Below are 17,693 nucleotides of genomic sequence, written 5' to 3'. Positions count from 1 at the left end.
GAATCTGCTCCTGTTATTGACTATCTGCAAAATTAACAGCAATAGGACTCACTGGCCTATTTACAAGAAATACATGGGAGCAGCATTTGCAGCAAAGTTGCAGAAAGCTGCACTCGGTGAAGCTGTTGCTTGCACAAAGTTCACCCCATGCCTGCCATCTGTTCACACTGTGCTGGAAAGCAACTACATTCCCATCTGAGCCCGTAAATCACCACTGAACTACCTCAATGACCTTATTAAATAACAATACGTGGCATAAATAATCTCTTAGCAGTACACACATCTTGTAAATTTGCAGCTCATTGGTGAGCCACTGCTCTCCTTTGCTTGGACTCTTTAAGAAGACCAGCAAGTCAGGCTCTTTCTTCCCCCAAACTACACGATCCTGCCTTTGCTTAAGTGGAAATGTTTTCAAGTATTTGGTCCAACGATTCTTCATATGGCTTTGGCCACTACTGTTGTTAAGACACAGCCCAATCTGCTGTTGCTCCTTGTATCCATGATGTTCACCTGGTTCTCACAGCATCTCCATCTCAACAGAACACAGATTCACAACAAACTTGGGAAGAGGACAGCACTAAGGGCATCCCTGCTGGAAACAAGTGCAGGCCAGAGGAACGCTGCACTTGACCTGCATGGTTTCCATGAACATCCAGGACTTACCCAAATTGATGCCACATTACAGAAAGACACGACCAATGTTTTCAAGAAAAAGGTGCCAACTCCCTTCAGACTGGCCATTGCTGAAGATACTCATAAACTCCATCTGGCTGCACTGGCCATGCTCAGCCTGGGGATAAGTGCTTTCCTGAACCTAACTGTAAAGTTGGGGCATTTTTCCTGACGGGAGTTATGAGATTTAACAGCAAGTATAAAGCAGTGCTCCTGTTTCATTTGTTAAAGCAAAGATCCAAAGCTGGGTGCTCTTGGCATGCTGCTGGTAAATGAGACAGTTGATCCACCGGAAGCCAAAGCCAGGTTTGCAGGATCCAAAGGCTCCCTTTTGCTTCCTCTTGGCCACACACACATCCCATTCTCCTGTCTATGGCCTGAGCTGCATTCTATCAGCTGCACCTTTACCAATATATAATATCATAATGCCCAAACCTAAAGCCACTGTTCTGTTTTGCTTCCTCCATATCTTCCCTTAAAATAAACCCATCTGATGAAGAGCAATCAAAAGCACTCAAATGAAGCAACTTTCACCAAGACATTCAGAAGGTGTTGCTATAACTGCTGCCAATCAGTGGCAGGGGAAGACATCCAAACCTTTTAACTACCTGGAGTACCAAATCCAACCTCAGAGCAACTAATAGCACCCTTTGTTTCTATGAGATGTCAGTGCCTGTGCCTCATTAAACTCCTGGAGAGGGGACAATTAGCTGGAGACTGACAGGAATTGAGACAGTTCATTTATCAGAAGGGATAAAATCATCCTCAAACACACTAATGTGAAGGTCTCCAAATCAGTTTTACTCTGTCTTGTTGTACAACAAATGCATCAGCATCATGAGGAAAACAACACCGCGTTAATTGTGATTCCTGGTGTGTAAATAATGCTTTGCCTTATGACGCCTGGCCAGGACAATCAAATTATTTAGCCCTAATAGGAGAGCAGAATTAAGAACTCAAACATATAAGAGGACATACCTAAGAATCGATAGTGGACCACCGAAGCATTTAATCACTGCTTTACTAATCTTCCTGCACTACCTGAACTCACACCAACTCCTCGCACTAAAATCAATGGTGCTAGCACACTCATTAACAACGCCTCATCAGGAGGAATGAAACCATCAGAGATTGAAAAACTAAGCCATGGTACAGGAGCTGGAGGCTGCAGCTGCAAGCAGCGCACGTGCTCATGCCCATAGGCTTCCTATGGAGCAAGGAACTGTAACAATTCCTTTAGAGGGATTTGCACTGAAATCTTGGACTGAGGGAGAGCAGCTGTGACTGCAGGTATGGCAGCACATCCCTGAGAGCCGACATCTGGAGCAGGGCCATGGGTTTGCAGCCATGGCTCTTCTCTGGGGTGAGGATTGAGAGCTTGCTTGAACACAGCTCTGCCCATCGCAGGGATTTCTGTATGAGCAAGGTGTCTTTCTGCTTCCCAGCTCCAGCTGCGCTGCCTTGCATCGCCTCCTATCACACAGGGCAATTTCCTGTTGGTTCAGGGGCTGTGCAAGCACCTGGGGGCAGCTGTGTAAGGGCCAAGCACTGCCTCTGCATCCCACACTGCTCAATCTCACTTATATCCCTCACCAGCAGCTAGTGAGTTTGCTGCGTCCTCCTGGCAGGCTGCCCTACACGATCTCTTAGTCCTGAGCTGCACATCTGACCCTCTCATCCTGGGACTCATTTCTCCCAGGTGTGTCAGTTGGGCTGCAATAGCTTCTGCTTGGCATCTACAGGCTCCAGGTAGTCTCTCCCCAAAGGATCTTCTGCAAGCAAGACACTGAAGTTCCGACCAGGGCTTCATCAGGCTGCCAGGAAAAGGATGTTACTCAGAACTGCTCACAAACAGCATTTTCTTATTTTTATGCAATTGTTGAGCAAGTGTCAGAAAGCAAAATTGCCCTTGGGATGGGAAAATGGAATTAAATCTTCCAGCAAACACCAGAAAATGGATACTGACGTCTCTATTAACAACAAAATGTTTCATGCTTAGAAATTGGTAATCTAACACTCCTTCAGGGAATTCAGAATGGTGAGAAAAAATGGTCTAAGGCAGCACTGGAAATAAAAGAAATACACTTAAATGAAACTCAAACTCAGGGTGTGGGGTGAGCAGGAGAGCAGCCTTACTGTCCCCTTCCAGCGCATCCCTGTGCAGTTCAGGAGGTCACAAATGGAAAAGAGTGGCCCAGATGCTCCGCAGCTCCCAGCAGGCACACAAGGATTGCCCCACACAGAGTGCATCCTCCAAACTGCTGCTGTGGCTGCCAAACTGAAATGACCCCGCCAGCAGTGGTATGGACAGAGCCAGCACATGTGATATGGCTGAGCTGCTCCTTTAGGTGCCAGACTGCAGTCTGTCTTGGAGCATTTATGGATGGCACAGTTCAGACCAGTTCTTTAGTGGCACTGCTTTACACCGAATGGGCAAACTGATGGCCCAACACCACAAACATCACAAGCCACAGCCCTGAAAAACAGCTGATCCCAACCTAACAGCCAAAGAACTGAAAGCAGTGCCCCAGCTGAGCTATGCCACATCATCCAAAAGAAGGAGCACAGTTTGGCACAGGAATGCACCCACGCTTTGGAGCTGTTATGGTGAAGTAGAAGGGAAGAGCTGGCACTGAAAGCTTGGTCCCCACCTCCTCACTGTTATGTTGTGACACAAACCTGGTCACCCCAGGGAGCAGCCAAATGCCCCCTTGGAATTTCCCATCCAGAAGAATGAACAAATCACGTCCTGGTCAGTGTTGCACAGGTCTCTTACACAGCTCCTGTGCTGGATTTAATGATAATACAGATCTCAGAGAAAATAGTAACTAACTAAAAACATCAGTACTCAACCTACAAATACCTACCAGTCTGCCTTCCCTCCCCCTTCTCCTCCTCCAAGCTCTGTTCATTTAAAGTGATTTGCTACGTTTTCTTCCACAGCCAGCATTTAACAGTGGCTGAACTTCAAAGAGGGGAGAAAACCCTACTGCTTCTGTTTGAGCTCTCCTGTAGTATTTCTCAGAACCGCTGCCCTTCTGCCCAGACAGCAGAGGAAGGCACTCCTCGCTCTGTGTGCTTAAAATGGAGCATCTGCCTGAAGAAGCTCCAGCTGAATCCAGGCTTTCACAGCTAAAAGTTGCACGGTACAAAATTGCATCGTTACTCCTGGGTGAACACCGTACACGTGTCAGCAGATGTGTTCCAAATCTGTCTAAGAAATCAATTACTTACTGTCAATACTACATGTCCAACCCCAGAAGATTGCTTTGAAAACCTAGAATAAAAATGTGCAGCGTACTGTACACGAATACAGATAGCACACAATGTGCAGATTTCATACATACAAAACAGCAGAGCAGAAAGCCTCTAAGCATAAACAGAGTCTGTATGAGATCAGATTTTAATTGCAGCCTTAATATCAGCCAACTGCTGGAGTTACCTGCTTATTATCAGTCCTGAGAAGCAGCATGAAAATAGTATTTTAACCTTTCATCTGGAACATGGTCCTTGTTAATGAAATTATCCAAGAGTCATCCATGCACATAGCTGGTGTCAACTACTTAATATGCAGAATAAATTAAAGTCCATTTGCATATAGCAAAACAGTGTCCAGTTGATTTCAGGCACGCTAATGCTCGTTCTCATGCTGGTGCAGCTGCACAACAAGCCCATTCCAACCCTGAGCCTCCTCAAATTCTGCCCTTCTTTAATGAAAGCATCTCATCCCCTTGACTTAGCACTTATAGACCATTACCCACACTGCACCATTAATCCCACCTCATCTTTTCAAAGCAAAAGCAACCTTGATGAGACAAACGCTCTTAGCTCCATTTTAACTCACACTTACACCTCCTGCTATCAGGAACAAACCTGAGAGCGGATGAAAAGCCAATTGAAGTCAATAGAAAGACTCCTAATAATCACTTTTCTCCCATCCAGCATCAACATTTCCAATATTTCTAACCAAATACAGGGAACACCAGGATTAATCCTTCACTAAAGATCACACTTTGTTAGCGACATATGAGAAATAATCAATACGAAGTAAATACAAACACAAACAAGGGAAAGGAATGGCAATGGACATCAAAACACTGATCTGCCCAAAGTTTCTTTGGCTACCTGCAGAATAAGGCTCCTGCTTCTCACTGTGAATGAATTCTTTCCTTTCATATTTCGCTCTGATCCACTGTTCCCGCAGCAGTCTGGAAAAAAACATAATACACAGAGAAGTAGGCATGGTCCAAGATAAACTAAGGAAGAATTCATAACCATTAATTCTGCAATCAAAATACAACTGGGATTTAAAAGTCTTCCAAAGATTAAAAAGCACGCTACAGATTCAAGAGCTTCTTCCATGTTCTGCTGGACAACAAATTGTTTCCCTGCACATCTTATTTTACTGGAACTGTACTAAAGAAAATCTACAGATTTAACACAACAGCCCATTGCCACCCACCCAGGCCGCCTCTGCACAAAATTCCCTCACCGTACAAACAATTCTAACCAAGCCCCTCAGACTGGATTCTTTAGTAAAAGGCATCACTGAATGAAGAAGGAAAAGAACAAAACTACAAACAAGAGGAAAAAGAAAAAAAGATCTTTGTGCTAAAGCTGTCAGTATGAGAATAGAAACGTGGTACATTTTGTGTGATGCACGCACACAATGGCCCATAGGTGGGAGGTGACTCAAGAGACATGGAGCTCATTGTAAGGTGTTATGGACCTCCCAAACAAGCAACAGTAGGAAGCCATAGGTGGTCTCTTCAAAATGAAAGCACAAGAGGACATGGAATGGTCACACCCAGCCACAGCCAGCCTCCTGGAAAGAACAAAGGTGGGAAAAAACACGAAGCCTTGAGAAGACCAGGAGCACGTGGCTGGCTGCTGGGGCATCTCTCTTCTGCTGTCACCCTGTGCTACACCTTGGATTGAGTACAGCCCATCTTCAGATCCTCACACGGGGCTCAGGTTGGTTTTGCAGAGCTGTGCACTGAGATTTGTGGGCTGAGCAGAAGGCTCTTTCTGGATCCACCATCTACACCACGTTAGGCTCTAAGAGAAGAAGATTGATGACACCGACAGCAGCATTTAATTGCTTGTTTCTATACTTCTGCCACTCATCAAGGAACCTCCAGAAATTTGATCACAGAATCAACACCAGTACTTAGATTTCTGACTGTTCTCTCCATTCTCCAACCCACTGCTGCAGACAGCTTGTTATCACCATAGCCAAACTTGGACCTTTTCAACCATCAGACCATCAGGAATTTAACGACAAGGAAGAGAATTCACACCACCCTCAGTTCCAGCTGATTTCAGTGGATCAGCAGGAGCTGCATCTGTTCCAAAGCCTTCCAATGTGAATGCTTAAATAAATTTCACGTGCAGCAATGGGAAAACGCTCTTGCTCTATCATGCAAATACTACAACAGATACACCCTGCTGGTCTCACGCCTTAGGGAACCCTGTTCTGCAATGACTTATTTCCCAAGATGCTGTCATTGACAGTGGTTCAGCCTCTCCACAGCTGCTGTGCAGGAGAGCACAGACTGATCAGCCACAAGGCAGCGTGTCCAAACGGGTGTCCTCAGAAGCTGCAAAAATCCCTTGATAACCTCTCCAGCACTCAAGCCAGACCACAGGAGGTCCCAATGGTGAGTCCCAGGGTAGACAAGACCCCAGCCATGCCACATTCCCAACCCACACAACTTTCAAACATTCTTCCTCTGTTCTGTGTCATCACAAACACAGGATCTCTCAGCTACAATTTCCCCCCAGAAAATCAACACACATTGAGAGCTGTCCACAATAAGGACGATTCAGTGCAAGATCAGTGGCTGCAGCCTCTGCTCCAGTTGTTATTTATAGAAAGCAGAACCAGCAAAAGAAACCAAAACAAAGACCCAAAGAGGACAGCAAGGAGTCCAGCATCTTCCTTATGGGCAACAGAGAGCTTGAGTAGGCACTTGACCATCCTTGCTACACAGGCAATCCTGCCATAAAAAGCTGCTGTTGAGTCTGGAGCTAAATCCCAGCATCACTGGCACTGCTTGTATGAATCTAAACAGGCACAGGAATTCATCCTGGTATCTACAGGATCTGAAGGCAACCAGAGGGCAGGGCCAGGCCTCAGGTCCCTCGTGCAGTCTCCACATTGTTTCCAGGAGACTTCAGATCTGATCCCCGTTTCATTTTAAGTACGCCTTCAGGGGACTTTTAGATGTGCTGCTGACAGAATTCTCTGCTTCTGTTCAAGTGTATTTTTCTTGAGGTGAAGGTGTAATAAATAACCCAGGGCAGACATCACATGCCCAATACAAGGCCCTGCAACTCAAGCCCTCTTTCATTTCAACAGCTCTATCACTCAAGTGACTGCAGCACCTGCCTGCTGGGATTTGGTATTTCTGGTGTTGGGATATACAGCAAACACACAGTTTGTGTTTCTTAGAAAAATATAACTGCACTGTTCCCGAACTACAGAGATGCAGAGCTTTCGGGATCAAGTCCAAAAGCTTTAAGCAGCCCACCTAAAGTCTGGCAGGCTGCTGCTTACAGGGAGGTGTCATTTTTTTGGCAATTAGAACAGAAAGGTCTTCGTAATTAACACGGTAAGAAACTGTGAGCAAAGGAAAAAAATAATTAAGGAAAGACTGGATTTCCAGCATCAGTCTGTTGAATGGAGCAGTAGAATGGACAGTCCCCTCCACCTCCTCCATCTGCTCTCTCTGAGGAATCGTTTTTCCATCACCAAAAACCAAAAGCCAAAGCCCCGTCCTTGCAAAAAAGGGGGAAAAGCCACTGTCATTGAAGCTAGTTTTCCTCCAAAATGAAGTAAGAAAATAAACAACAGAGCTGCCATGTAGAGCTGGATGTGCATCAACTCCTCCCTGGGATGAACGCTGCACATTGTGGAGACTGCAAGATTCCTGGCAGCTTCTCCTTGGGCTCTGTCCCACAAAGCACAGGTGCTCGAGCAGTAGGAGAGGTAAGAGGTTCAAGCCTTTTTTTCCTTGAGAAAAATAACCCTGGCAAGATCAGCACTCAGAGCACATCACTCCACAACACACACCGGTTTGGCCGATGCTCAAATCGTTCCTGCAGTCGTAAATGCTGTGGAAACTGCTGCCAGGAGCCATTTTAGATCAAAACTGAGATCTGCCAGTGGTGCACAAAGGAATGGTTTTTTTACTGCCAGGCCAGGCAGCACTGCTCACGCCTGGGCCTTCCCAGCCTGGGGAAGGGATGCACCACTGAGATACTTCACGGAGGTGACAGGTGTCCTGTCTCTTCCAAAAAAAGGCTTTCTGCATGCTGCAGGAGGACAAATACAGGAATAAGAATACAAAGTCACTTTGAGGACGCGAAAGGTGCTCAGGATCCCTTCAACTCACCTTCAGGGGGATTTTGGACCGGGGAAACACAGCAGACCTTTCTACCCAAAGCCAACATCTCCCAGAGGAGAAGCTCCTACCAGTGCTTCCAACATTTCCATTCAGTGCACCTCTTACAATGGCTGAATGCATCTCAGAGCCTGACACACAGACTGGGCACTGCCACAGCACAGCGCTGAACAAAACCTTCCCCTGGTGACACCCAGCTCAAGCAGCACTATCAGGGGGTCTCGGAGGCTACAGCTCACCTGCTTGCTAATACAAAAGCACACAAAACCCCATTGGTGCACTGTGGGATTGGGCCCTAGAAAATGATCTCATGGAACAAACAACATCCATCCATCCTCTCCCTGCTCTGTGCAGCATGTCCTGTCTGCTCAGCCGCCTCACTCTACAAGGCCTGCTCCAGCTAACAAGGGAGGCTCAACTACAGCATACAGCAGCTCTTCCCTTGTCTCCATAGAAAAGATGTGTGACTCCAAGAGAAAAGGAATAAGAAGAAGGAAAAAATCCACCATTCTGACACTTAGAAATAATAATCAGCCCCTCCTATTTCAGGAAAGCAAGTTACTTTTTGGTTCAGAAGGGCTATTTGAAAAGGCAGAAATCAATGGGTGGAAATCGGCATTTCTGTAGCTTTAGGAACTCGAAAGAGTCTGGGGAACAGACAAGCTATTGACTTCTCCACATCATCTCAACAGGACTTATTAAATAAGATCCCTTGCGTGGAATAAATTCTAGCACACGTGCTCAGAAGGACACAGATTTTCAGGGCTTCCTACGAATGCAATCCCCTCTGCAGCTGAAAAAAACACATCACGCTAAAACTAAAATACGACAGAGGCTGCAGCTGCACAAACAAGTGAAAGCTGTTTACCAGCAAAGCTCTTTACTTACTGACAGTCAAGAAATGTTGGCTTGTAATAAAACGGTGGCATTTTCGATTCGTATTTTGCTTTTGCTACGTTGTTCCCATTTGAGGCCATAAACTGTAAAAGAGAAGAGAATAAAGAGAAAGAATTAAGAAACGTTAATCTGGGGTTTATTTCCCTTGTCCTCCTTTGCTTCCTCAGAGTACTAAACTAATTGGGATGGGGCCACATCTTTCCCTATTCATAAATTTTATTTAATTAAAGTCACTTTATAAGTCTAAGAGAAACATCCTCTTCCGGGCAGGCCGTGCTCAATGCGTTTTGTCAACTGTACAACCAGAACTACAGGTAAGCCTGTATTTTTCTTTATTTCCAAGGTTTTTTTCCCCACCATTTTCATGTTTTTGAGGTCCTTGAGTTTATATATTCAGTTGACTCAAACAAAAAGCAAAATAATCAGGGAAGGAAAAGCCCAAGCAACACAAAGGCCTATTTTTCTCATAGAACACATGACTGTGAGCTGCGGCTTCTCTGAAAAACCTCAAATCTACAAAACAAAACGTAAAAATCAATGACTGCAATCATTCTCTGTGCCCTTAAAGATAAGAACAGGCAAAGTACACAGGTGTCCTGGTTGGCTCGCCTTAGCAACATCACCAAAATCTGTTTGGTTGCATAAATAGAGAGGATTTACATTGCAAGGGTACAGTTCTTCATGACACTGAGTTTAAAAGCCTTCAGAGCTCAGTGGAAGAAAGCCAGGAACAGCTGAGCTGGGCAGGGATGGCAGGAGAGAGTGGATGTAACAGGAGAAACAGAAGACAGTTCATTTAGGATCAATAATTTCTACACAGTCCACGCTCATTTATAGGGGTGGAGGAAATACTCCCATCCCTTTCATGAAATAGTTATTCCATTTTTCAATCAGATTTCATAAGTACGACATCACAGACTTCCATTTAGAAATGCCTTCTGGGATCATGTTTGCCATACCTTCTTTGGACAGGACTCAGTTTTGCTGCTTTGCTGGTGAGGTGGCGTTAAGAGCAGTGATGTGAAATGCAATGACAGAAGCTCGCTGGCATTTCAAGCCTGAGGTGCACATACCTCCACTTGAGCATCATCCCAGTCATCCAGACGGACCGACTTCACCTTGCTGACTTGTGGAATATTGCGATGGATTCCCGAACAGTTCAAACAGATGAAAATCCCTAGGCTATGAGATGCCCAGTCTGGATCTGAAATTAAAACGGAGAGGAGACAGTACTTGGCTGCTCAATCAAATTCAGCACAGGAAGGAGAGGTGGACAGGACAGCAGAGGAGGTCTGGAGTCACTGGGTCCAAGTTCCATCATAGGAAAGGCATCAGAAAGGCACACAAGATATGCATTAGTTTATACTAGTTATCAGTATAATTGGTATGACTGTCAGCAGGCCTCCAATCCCAGCAGCAACACTTATTCACAGAAACTCAATACACAGAGAATATACACACAAGACTCCCCCAGAAGTCAGTCCTCACACGAAGAGCAAAACGCCCAGCCTTCACCAGCTGAGCCCACCCAGCAAGCATGTGCAGAGCAGGAACTGCCCCATTAAAACAAGCAGCTCAGGGAAACCCCTGTGCTGCTTCCCTGCCTTGGTTGTTCTTATTCTGGGAGGTTGTTCTCTTTGTTTTACAGTGGGAACACAGCACAGAGAATGCAGAAAGGGCTGCCAGGCCAGGCCAGGCCCCATCCCTTGCTGCAAGGGTAAAAGGCTGCAGTAGCAGCTCTGTGCTTTCTCTGAGCAGAGCCACGCTCCGCATGCAGCCCTGAGCTGACATCTCACACAAAGCACTTCAAACACCCATCCCTCATCTCCACATTCCTCCTCAGAGAGCTGCGGCTGCCACGAGGCAGTGCCCAGCATACAGACAGACTGCAGGACAGCAGGGCGCACCCAGCAGTGCCTGTCAGCAGGTCAGAAAGCCCCAGGAGCTGAGTTAGCACCCTCCAAGAAACTGCTAAGTATTGAATACCCCCAAACCAGCTTAAATGCCAAGCGAAGTCTTTCCAAAACATCACTGGTAAAATAATTTATTAGTGTAATGCTAAAATGGGATGGAAAGGATAGCAAAAATAATAGGGTGACAAAGTCTTTGGTTGCAGCAAACGAGGACAAGCCCAAAAGCAGCAGCTCTGGATGCACAAACAAAGGAAGAAAATTTGCCTACCTCTGGAAGAGCTCAGGCATGCAGGGCTCCCCAGTGAGATACCCTCACCTCCACTGCCAACCCTTAAATGAGGGCTGGGACGGGGTGGATCCTGGCTTCACCCTTCTGGACATTGCATTGCATGTACCTGAGCTCCCCTGGGTTGGCTCTGCCTTCCCACCAGGTGCTCCATCACTGCCTCCAGCCGTGACTTAGCATTTCCACTACAATTAGCAAATTTGTAAGCATCATCTGGACAAGGCAGGGGGTAATGAACCCAAGCAAGCACTCATCCTGGTGCATCCCTGTGACCCCGTGCTGCCCAAAGGCAGGAAGGAGGGTGCAGGATTCCCCTTCCCATCTTCCAGAGGTCCCCTTGGCACCCACACCCCACACAACTGTGACACAACTGTCAGCAAACTCCAACTGCACGGCCTCTGCCCACAGACATGCAGGGGCTGGTAGCAGATCATGGCAGCAAAGAGTTCCCCAGCCATACCAGACTCTGCCTTCACTTCTGCTCTCCAGCACAAAAATGAAAAAAAACATGAAAAAAACCCAGTTTATGGCAAATAGCAACAGATCTCCAACCCTTGTCTAATCAGAGGCTTCAACTCTTCAAATGACTGCTAACACAGACTCTGAGATAATGTTTTATCAAGCATGTGATTAAATCCTTATGTCTTTACACAGTTGGAAAAGGAAACTTCGGCACAACAGGGCAGAGATTTTTTTTTATCACCTGCAAACAGATCAGAACAACTTTAAAAATAAAAACCTGAAACAGCCTCATTTAAGATAAATAAATAGATGAACAAAGCTAAACTCCAGAGAAAGACACTGAGGATGACTTCTTCACATCTTGTTCATCTGAAAGGGAAGGCTCCTGAGCTCCAGAGCTCAGAAAAGCATCCAAAACAAAACTGGAACCCTCAGGTCACACAGCTTAACTCAGAAACCAGCCCTGGCTGTTATGACAAGGCCCAGGGAAACCCAGCACTCAGCAAACCAGCTGCAGCTTCAACCCAACGTCACTGAGCATAAGAAGGGATGTGGAGGAAACAGAACTTCTCCTGTCTGAGGCAATAAGGAGCAACCAGAAGAGAGAGGAGGACCTCCCCAGGAAGGCAGAGCCTCTTCTCATCCTGCACAAGAAAGGTAATGTGTCCTGTCATAGATGTAAGCACAGGGATTTCCGTGCAATCAACATAAACAAAGGCCTTTCTGCTGCCACTCTGCTGGTTTGCAAAATACCACAGTGAGGAGAACCTCGTGCAAAGCACTGCAGTTCTGTTGCTATTTACTTTGGGAAAAGACGAGGTTAGTTAGCAGGCCCTGGTCACGCATGTTTAAAAATAACAATAAAAGACACTAAAACTGAAGCCAGCCTCCTACCAGCACTCCTCTCTAAGGAGGAAAATTCTTCAGTGAAGGCATTAAACTTGCCAAGGCTTTGGATTCAGATCAGGCTCCAGCAGGAGCAGGCAGACAGAGCTGCCCCTCTCAATGCCCTGTGTTCCAGAAGCTCCTTTTCCCTGCACAAGGTGGCACCAAGCTAAGCACGCTGCCATGGGAGACCCCCAGCACCCTTCCCTCTGCTCTGCAAGGTAGAAGAGCTGGAAAATTCCTGGGAAGAAAAAGAACCATTTCAGCTGGAGGACAATGGAGGTGCGGGAACAAGTTTCCACTTTTAGCTTGAGAATGAAAAGACCGTTTGACGGCACTGGAGCAGCAAGCTGCAGAACAGCTTTCCAGTGGGAGGTGGTGGGGGCAAAGAGACAGCACGAGCTGCAGCACACAGCCCTGTGCTCCTCAGAGGGATGGGATGTCAGTGTGGATGACAGGACCGGATGGCTCAGTCACCTGCCTTCAAATAGCTGTTTTTAGACCAATGAGTGGATAGGGAATGAGGCTTGAGATCCATCCCTCTCCATGCCCTCCTTAATCCAGAGCAAATCAAACGATCCCTGGCACTCAGCTGTTCTCCTCTAATCACCACCCTTACTTCAGGAAATCAAGGGAATGGAAAAGCTTCACCTGCTTCAGAAATCATAGTGCTGGGCTTCAGGAGGGTATTTGCAATCCACCTCAGCTCACATCCTCCTCCTCAGGCTCTGATACATAGCACAGCACCAAACCCACTGCATTTTGAGACTCCTCTCTGTCACTCAATCTCTGCTCCTTCTCTACCCCATCCACGCAAGCCCCACGTACTGAAAGGCTGATATTCCCTATTCTCCTTTGAGGATCCAAGTTCCAGTAATCCACCCCAAATTAGAAAGATGGAAATGATGTTTAAAAAAAAAAAAAAAAAAAAATCAAGAAACACATGAACTGCTAGAGGGTTTGAATTGCAGGACTGCTTTGCTGGGATTTCTACTTATGTCTTCACAGACACACTGTCCTCCTGCACTGCAAAATGAACCTCACTCAGTGGAAACACAACCCTAAGTCACAGAGAAATGGAACAAAGAGAGAAATACTCAAGGTCTCGTTGTGCTCCGAGATAATCATTCATCTCGTGATGCGAGGAAAGATTGCCTGAGACAAAGAATCATTTAGGGGAAAAAAAAAATTAAAAAGGCATATCTGTAACGCACCCAAACAACCATGCTGCAAATCAGCCCCTGGGAGCCCCACCTCCATCACCAGAGTGACAGCACAGCACCCCATGCCGCAGGTAACAGCACTGTGGGGACTCCAACCCCACCATTGGGTCTCACAAACACAGCCAACACAGCCTCATCCATTACAGATGGAAGACATTTTTGCAACTTCAGTATTGCTCTTACTCAGAACTTTCCTTGCAGACTAAGGTCCTTTAAAGACAAAGTAATGAAAACCAAACTAGAAGCCTTTCAACAAACACGAGCTGCATGAGTGAGAAGCAGCCACAGCGGTTTTTTCATCACTCTCATTTTCAGTTTCGACATTAGCATCCTTTCCACACTCCCAGCCATCCAGGCCAGAGACCCTGCTGCTCCCCCAGCCCAAGACATGCCCTCAACACCTTGTCTGGGAGAACTCAATGGAAGACCTGCTTTTGCACTGGAGATTTTCCTGCCAGCCCCGGGGAAGGCACAGAGCACAGACCTGACCTTTCTGAGCATCACATTCAGCGCCATTCGAGATCTGACAGCAAACAGCCTTGGTTTGAGGATCAGGATACGTCGGTAATGCTCAGCTGGGATTATTTAAGTGGCAAATGCTGGCCCAGACCCAGACTATGGGTAGGCTTTTCGGAGCTCTCACCAAGGATCCAGCCAAGAGATGACCCACAGAGGACAAAATTCCTTATGCAGACCAAGAGAACAGGCACTGCCAATGCTCCCTGTCTGTTTTGGAGCTGATTTTTTGCATGGTCACAGCCTTGTCACAGCAGTGCAAGCTCATCTGCACCAGGAACCCAGCTTTAGTTACATGAGCCTGTCACACCTGAGGCAAGCCGTCAGCCCAGGGCTGTGGCTGCTGTTCTGGCACCCAGGTGAGCCACATTAACAAAAGAAAATCTGTTTTTTAACAGCAGGGAGAAAAAAGCTCCCATTGATGGGTCAATTTCTGAAAGAAATACTCCCAAGAACAAAAGAAAATCCAGCTAGTTTCCAAACACGTGAGTAAACTGGCTGACACAGAATTTCCACCTGCTATCCCTCAGACCCATCCTAGCCTCTGTCATCTGCAGCCCTTCTCTGAGTGACTCTCTCACCATGGCTCCAGCTCAGGATTTCAGGGAAAGGAACACGCTCAGCTGAGAAGCAACCATAACCATCAGGGCTCTTGGTTGCTGCTTACCCCAGCTGCACCACATCAGCAGCACGACCACATGGGAACACAGCTCTGTGCTATTTCCCATCTTTTGTTCGTTCTCCACTCTTTCCATTCTCACTTCACCTTCTCTGCTTCATCACTTTTCTGTCCCTACCTGTCTGCCTGGCACCAGCTCTCATCCTTATCTCTCTGCATATCCCATTTCTCAATGGATAAAGTATGCGCACCAGTCTGGAGGCTCTCCAGGCTCCTGTCCCACATCACCAGACTCAGAAAGATGACTCAGAAAGATGCCTGCTGTCCCTGCCCAGGACGAGTAACAGGATTCAGCCTGAATATTTTCAGTGTCACTCACAGATACCAATTATGCATCTTAGCCCCCACAGAACAACCCAGGGCAGCCGATCCCCACTGCCACCCTGAGCAGACGAGCACTTTCCAGCACAGCAACCAGCTCACCTTTACCAAAGACACCAAAGCAAAGTGATGGCTAAAAAAATTGGGGTTAATAACAGCGATGCAGTCCCAAGAAAGTAATGCTGTGACAGAGGGCAGGATGGTATTAATATAGCACATCTTGTCTAACAAAAGACACTGGCCCCAATCCTCTCTGAGTTTCACTACATCTCAGACATCTCTGCACGCAAGCGTCACTGAAAGCAAAATGGCTTTGTTGTTTCACAAACCCATTTAAAGACTTTAACAAGAACCATCTTCCCTCAGTGTGAGCTGTTTTACTCTCCTACAGCTCCATCTCTATCTATGTGATGAAGTCCCCATTTTGCAGAGGGGCTTAGCACTACGCACAGGGCAAGGAAGTGTCACCCCATGGAAATGCACAGCATGGGCTCGCTGTGCTCTCCTCCGGGAAGGGAGACTGTAGGGATGCAGCGACTGCTGTGCCCACATGGCAGCTGGGGGTGGGCAGCTGCAGCCCCACAGCCCGCAGATGGGTGGGAGCAGAGCTGCACAGCAGTTCCAAATAGCAGAAAGTTCTTTGTCCTCTCCAGCTGATACTGGGGACACAGGGCTGCGTGAGCTGCGGCTTCATGAGATGTCGACTGGGGCATAAAGCCACTGGTAACGGTTCGTGCTGTTTGGTGACACCCGATAGATCTTGAAATCCCCAATAAATCAATACCCAGAAGGTTAAAAAGCAAAGATACAGCTGAAGTAGGTTTTGTTTCTTTTTTTTGGTTATTTTTAACCTACAGGGCGGCGGAGGTTGAAAAGGACATCCCTACACCTCCTTTAGAGCCACGTAAGCTCACGCACATTTCGGTGTACCCATGCGGCAATAAGGAAAAAGAAAACGGGATGGGGGAGGGGGTCAGCGGCAATGCGATTTTCTAAGACCCCCCCCGGGCAGTCCTGCTGCATCAGGCAGGCGGTGCCCAGCGAGAGCCGGGGCCGGGCTCCGCTCCCCCACGGCGCACGCGGCCCCAGGGGGCGAGGAGCCGAGCCCAGCGCCACGTCCCCCCCCGCAGCCCGGCTCCCAGAGGCGCAGCCCCGCGCTGAAGCGGCGCGCGGTGCCCGCACACGGCAGCGGCAGCGCCGGGCGGAGGTCGGAGCGCAGACACCTGTCCTGCCGCACGGACGCGGCGGCGGCACGATGGCACGGCGGCACGGCGCTGCGCCGCAGCGGGGCGGAGGAGACCCGCCGCGACGGCACCGCGGTCCAGCAGCGGCACCGCGAAGCAGCCGAGACCCCCCCACCCGGTGCCGGCGGGGGCTCGGGGTAGAGACCGGGGTCCGGGGAGGAGCGGGTGCCGCAGCCCTCGCCCGCGCTTACCCGGAGCGGCGCAGTCGGCGCACGCCGCGTTGCCCGGCCGCTGGAGCAGCTCGACCAGCGCCTTCCTGCTCCTCTCCTTCGCCATGGGGGCTGCGGGCGGATCCGCCGCGGCTAGCGGCGCTTCATCGCGGGGCGCGGCGCGTTGGGCGGCGCCGGGGCTGCTCCATGCGGCCCCTCGCCCCGCGCAAGGTGAACGGCGGGAGGGGGAGCGCCGGGGCGGTTTCTGCCGCGGCCGCCTCCTCGCCCCGCAGCCTCTCTCCTTCTCTCCCTCCCTCCCGGCCGGGCACGGCGCCGGTTCCGCCTTCCGCCGGGCCCCGGGGGCCGGCAGCTCCCCGTGCCGCTCGCCCGCGACCTCCAGCGGCCGCTCTCCACCGGAGCCCCGCAGTCCCCGGTGTCCCCCACTGAGCTCTGCCCTTGGGGTGCTCTCGCTGGCTGGGGCCACCTCTTTCCCGGTAACGCCTTTTGGAGGACTCCCTAACCCCCTCTCTCCTCACACCAGCTTTTCTTCACCGCCGTCCTCAGGTGCACATCACCGCCTTCTCCCCTCCGTGCCCCCCGGCAGGCCTGCCCCTCCAGGTGCTCATCGCCCCTCCGAGCGCTGGGGATGCGGCACACCGCTGGCACCGGCTACGTGAGGGTCCCCGGGGCATCGCGGCTGCGTCGCTGGGGCCAAGGGCTGCAGCCGCCCTCGCCCCTCATGTGGCCAAGGGGCAAAGGGCGTGTAACAGCCCGGGGCGGTGATGTGGGAAACCCTGTGAGAGGAGGGGTTCAGATCTGCAGCTTTGAGGCTGCTGTCCTCACCCCTGCAGAATCCCTCCTCTCAAACACAGGCTGCGGGCATCAGTGACACTGCTCTGAGCGCATGTGGTCCACGCAGCCTTGTCTGCTCCCTTGAGCCCCACTGCGCTGCTGTGGGGCCAGAGGCAGCAGCACCTGGAAGCTCCATGCAGCTCTGGGAAGCCTTCCAACAGCACAGCACTGCCTCGATCCCACCAGCC

At 49.0% G+C, this 17,693-nt stretch overlaps 1 protein-coding gene across 1 annotated transcript in view; it reads right to left on the bottom strand.

Moving 5' to 3' along the window:
- Window positions 1–16,780, bottom strand: part of ADAP1 (ArfGAP with dual PH domains 1) — a gene marked incomplete at both ends in the record, with an annotated part of 37,897 nt that extends 21,117 nt beyond the window's left edge. Inside the window, 4 exons of the mRNA XM_079543029.1 lie at window positions 4,798–4,880; window positions 8,967–9,058; window positions 10,049–10,179; window positions 16,696–16,780. Of these exons, the coding sequence (XP_079399155.1) occupies window positions 4,798–4,880; window positions 8,967–9,058; window positions 10,049–10,179; window positions 16,696–16,780 (391 nt within the window). The remainder of the gene's footprint in view (window positions 1–4,797; window positions 4,881–8,966; window positions 9,059–10,048; window positions 10,180–16,695) is intronic.
- Window positions 16,781–17,693: the final 913 nt, after the last annotated feature.

Source organism: Tetrao urogallus (assembly GCF_951394365.1).
Source record: "Tetrao urogallus genome assembly, chromosome: 15".
Classification (NCBI taxonomy): Eukaryota; Metazoa; Chordata; class Aves; order Galliformes; family Phasianidae; genus Tetrao; species Tetrao urogallus.
The sequence above is the reverse complement of the archived record's forward strand: the minus strand, read 5'-3'. Positions and strand labels throughout refer to the sequence as shown.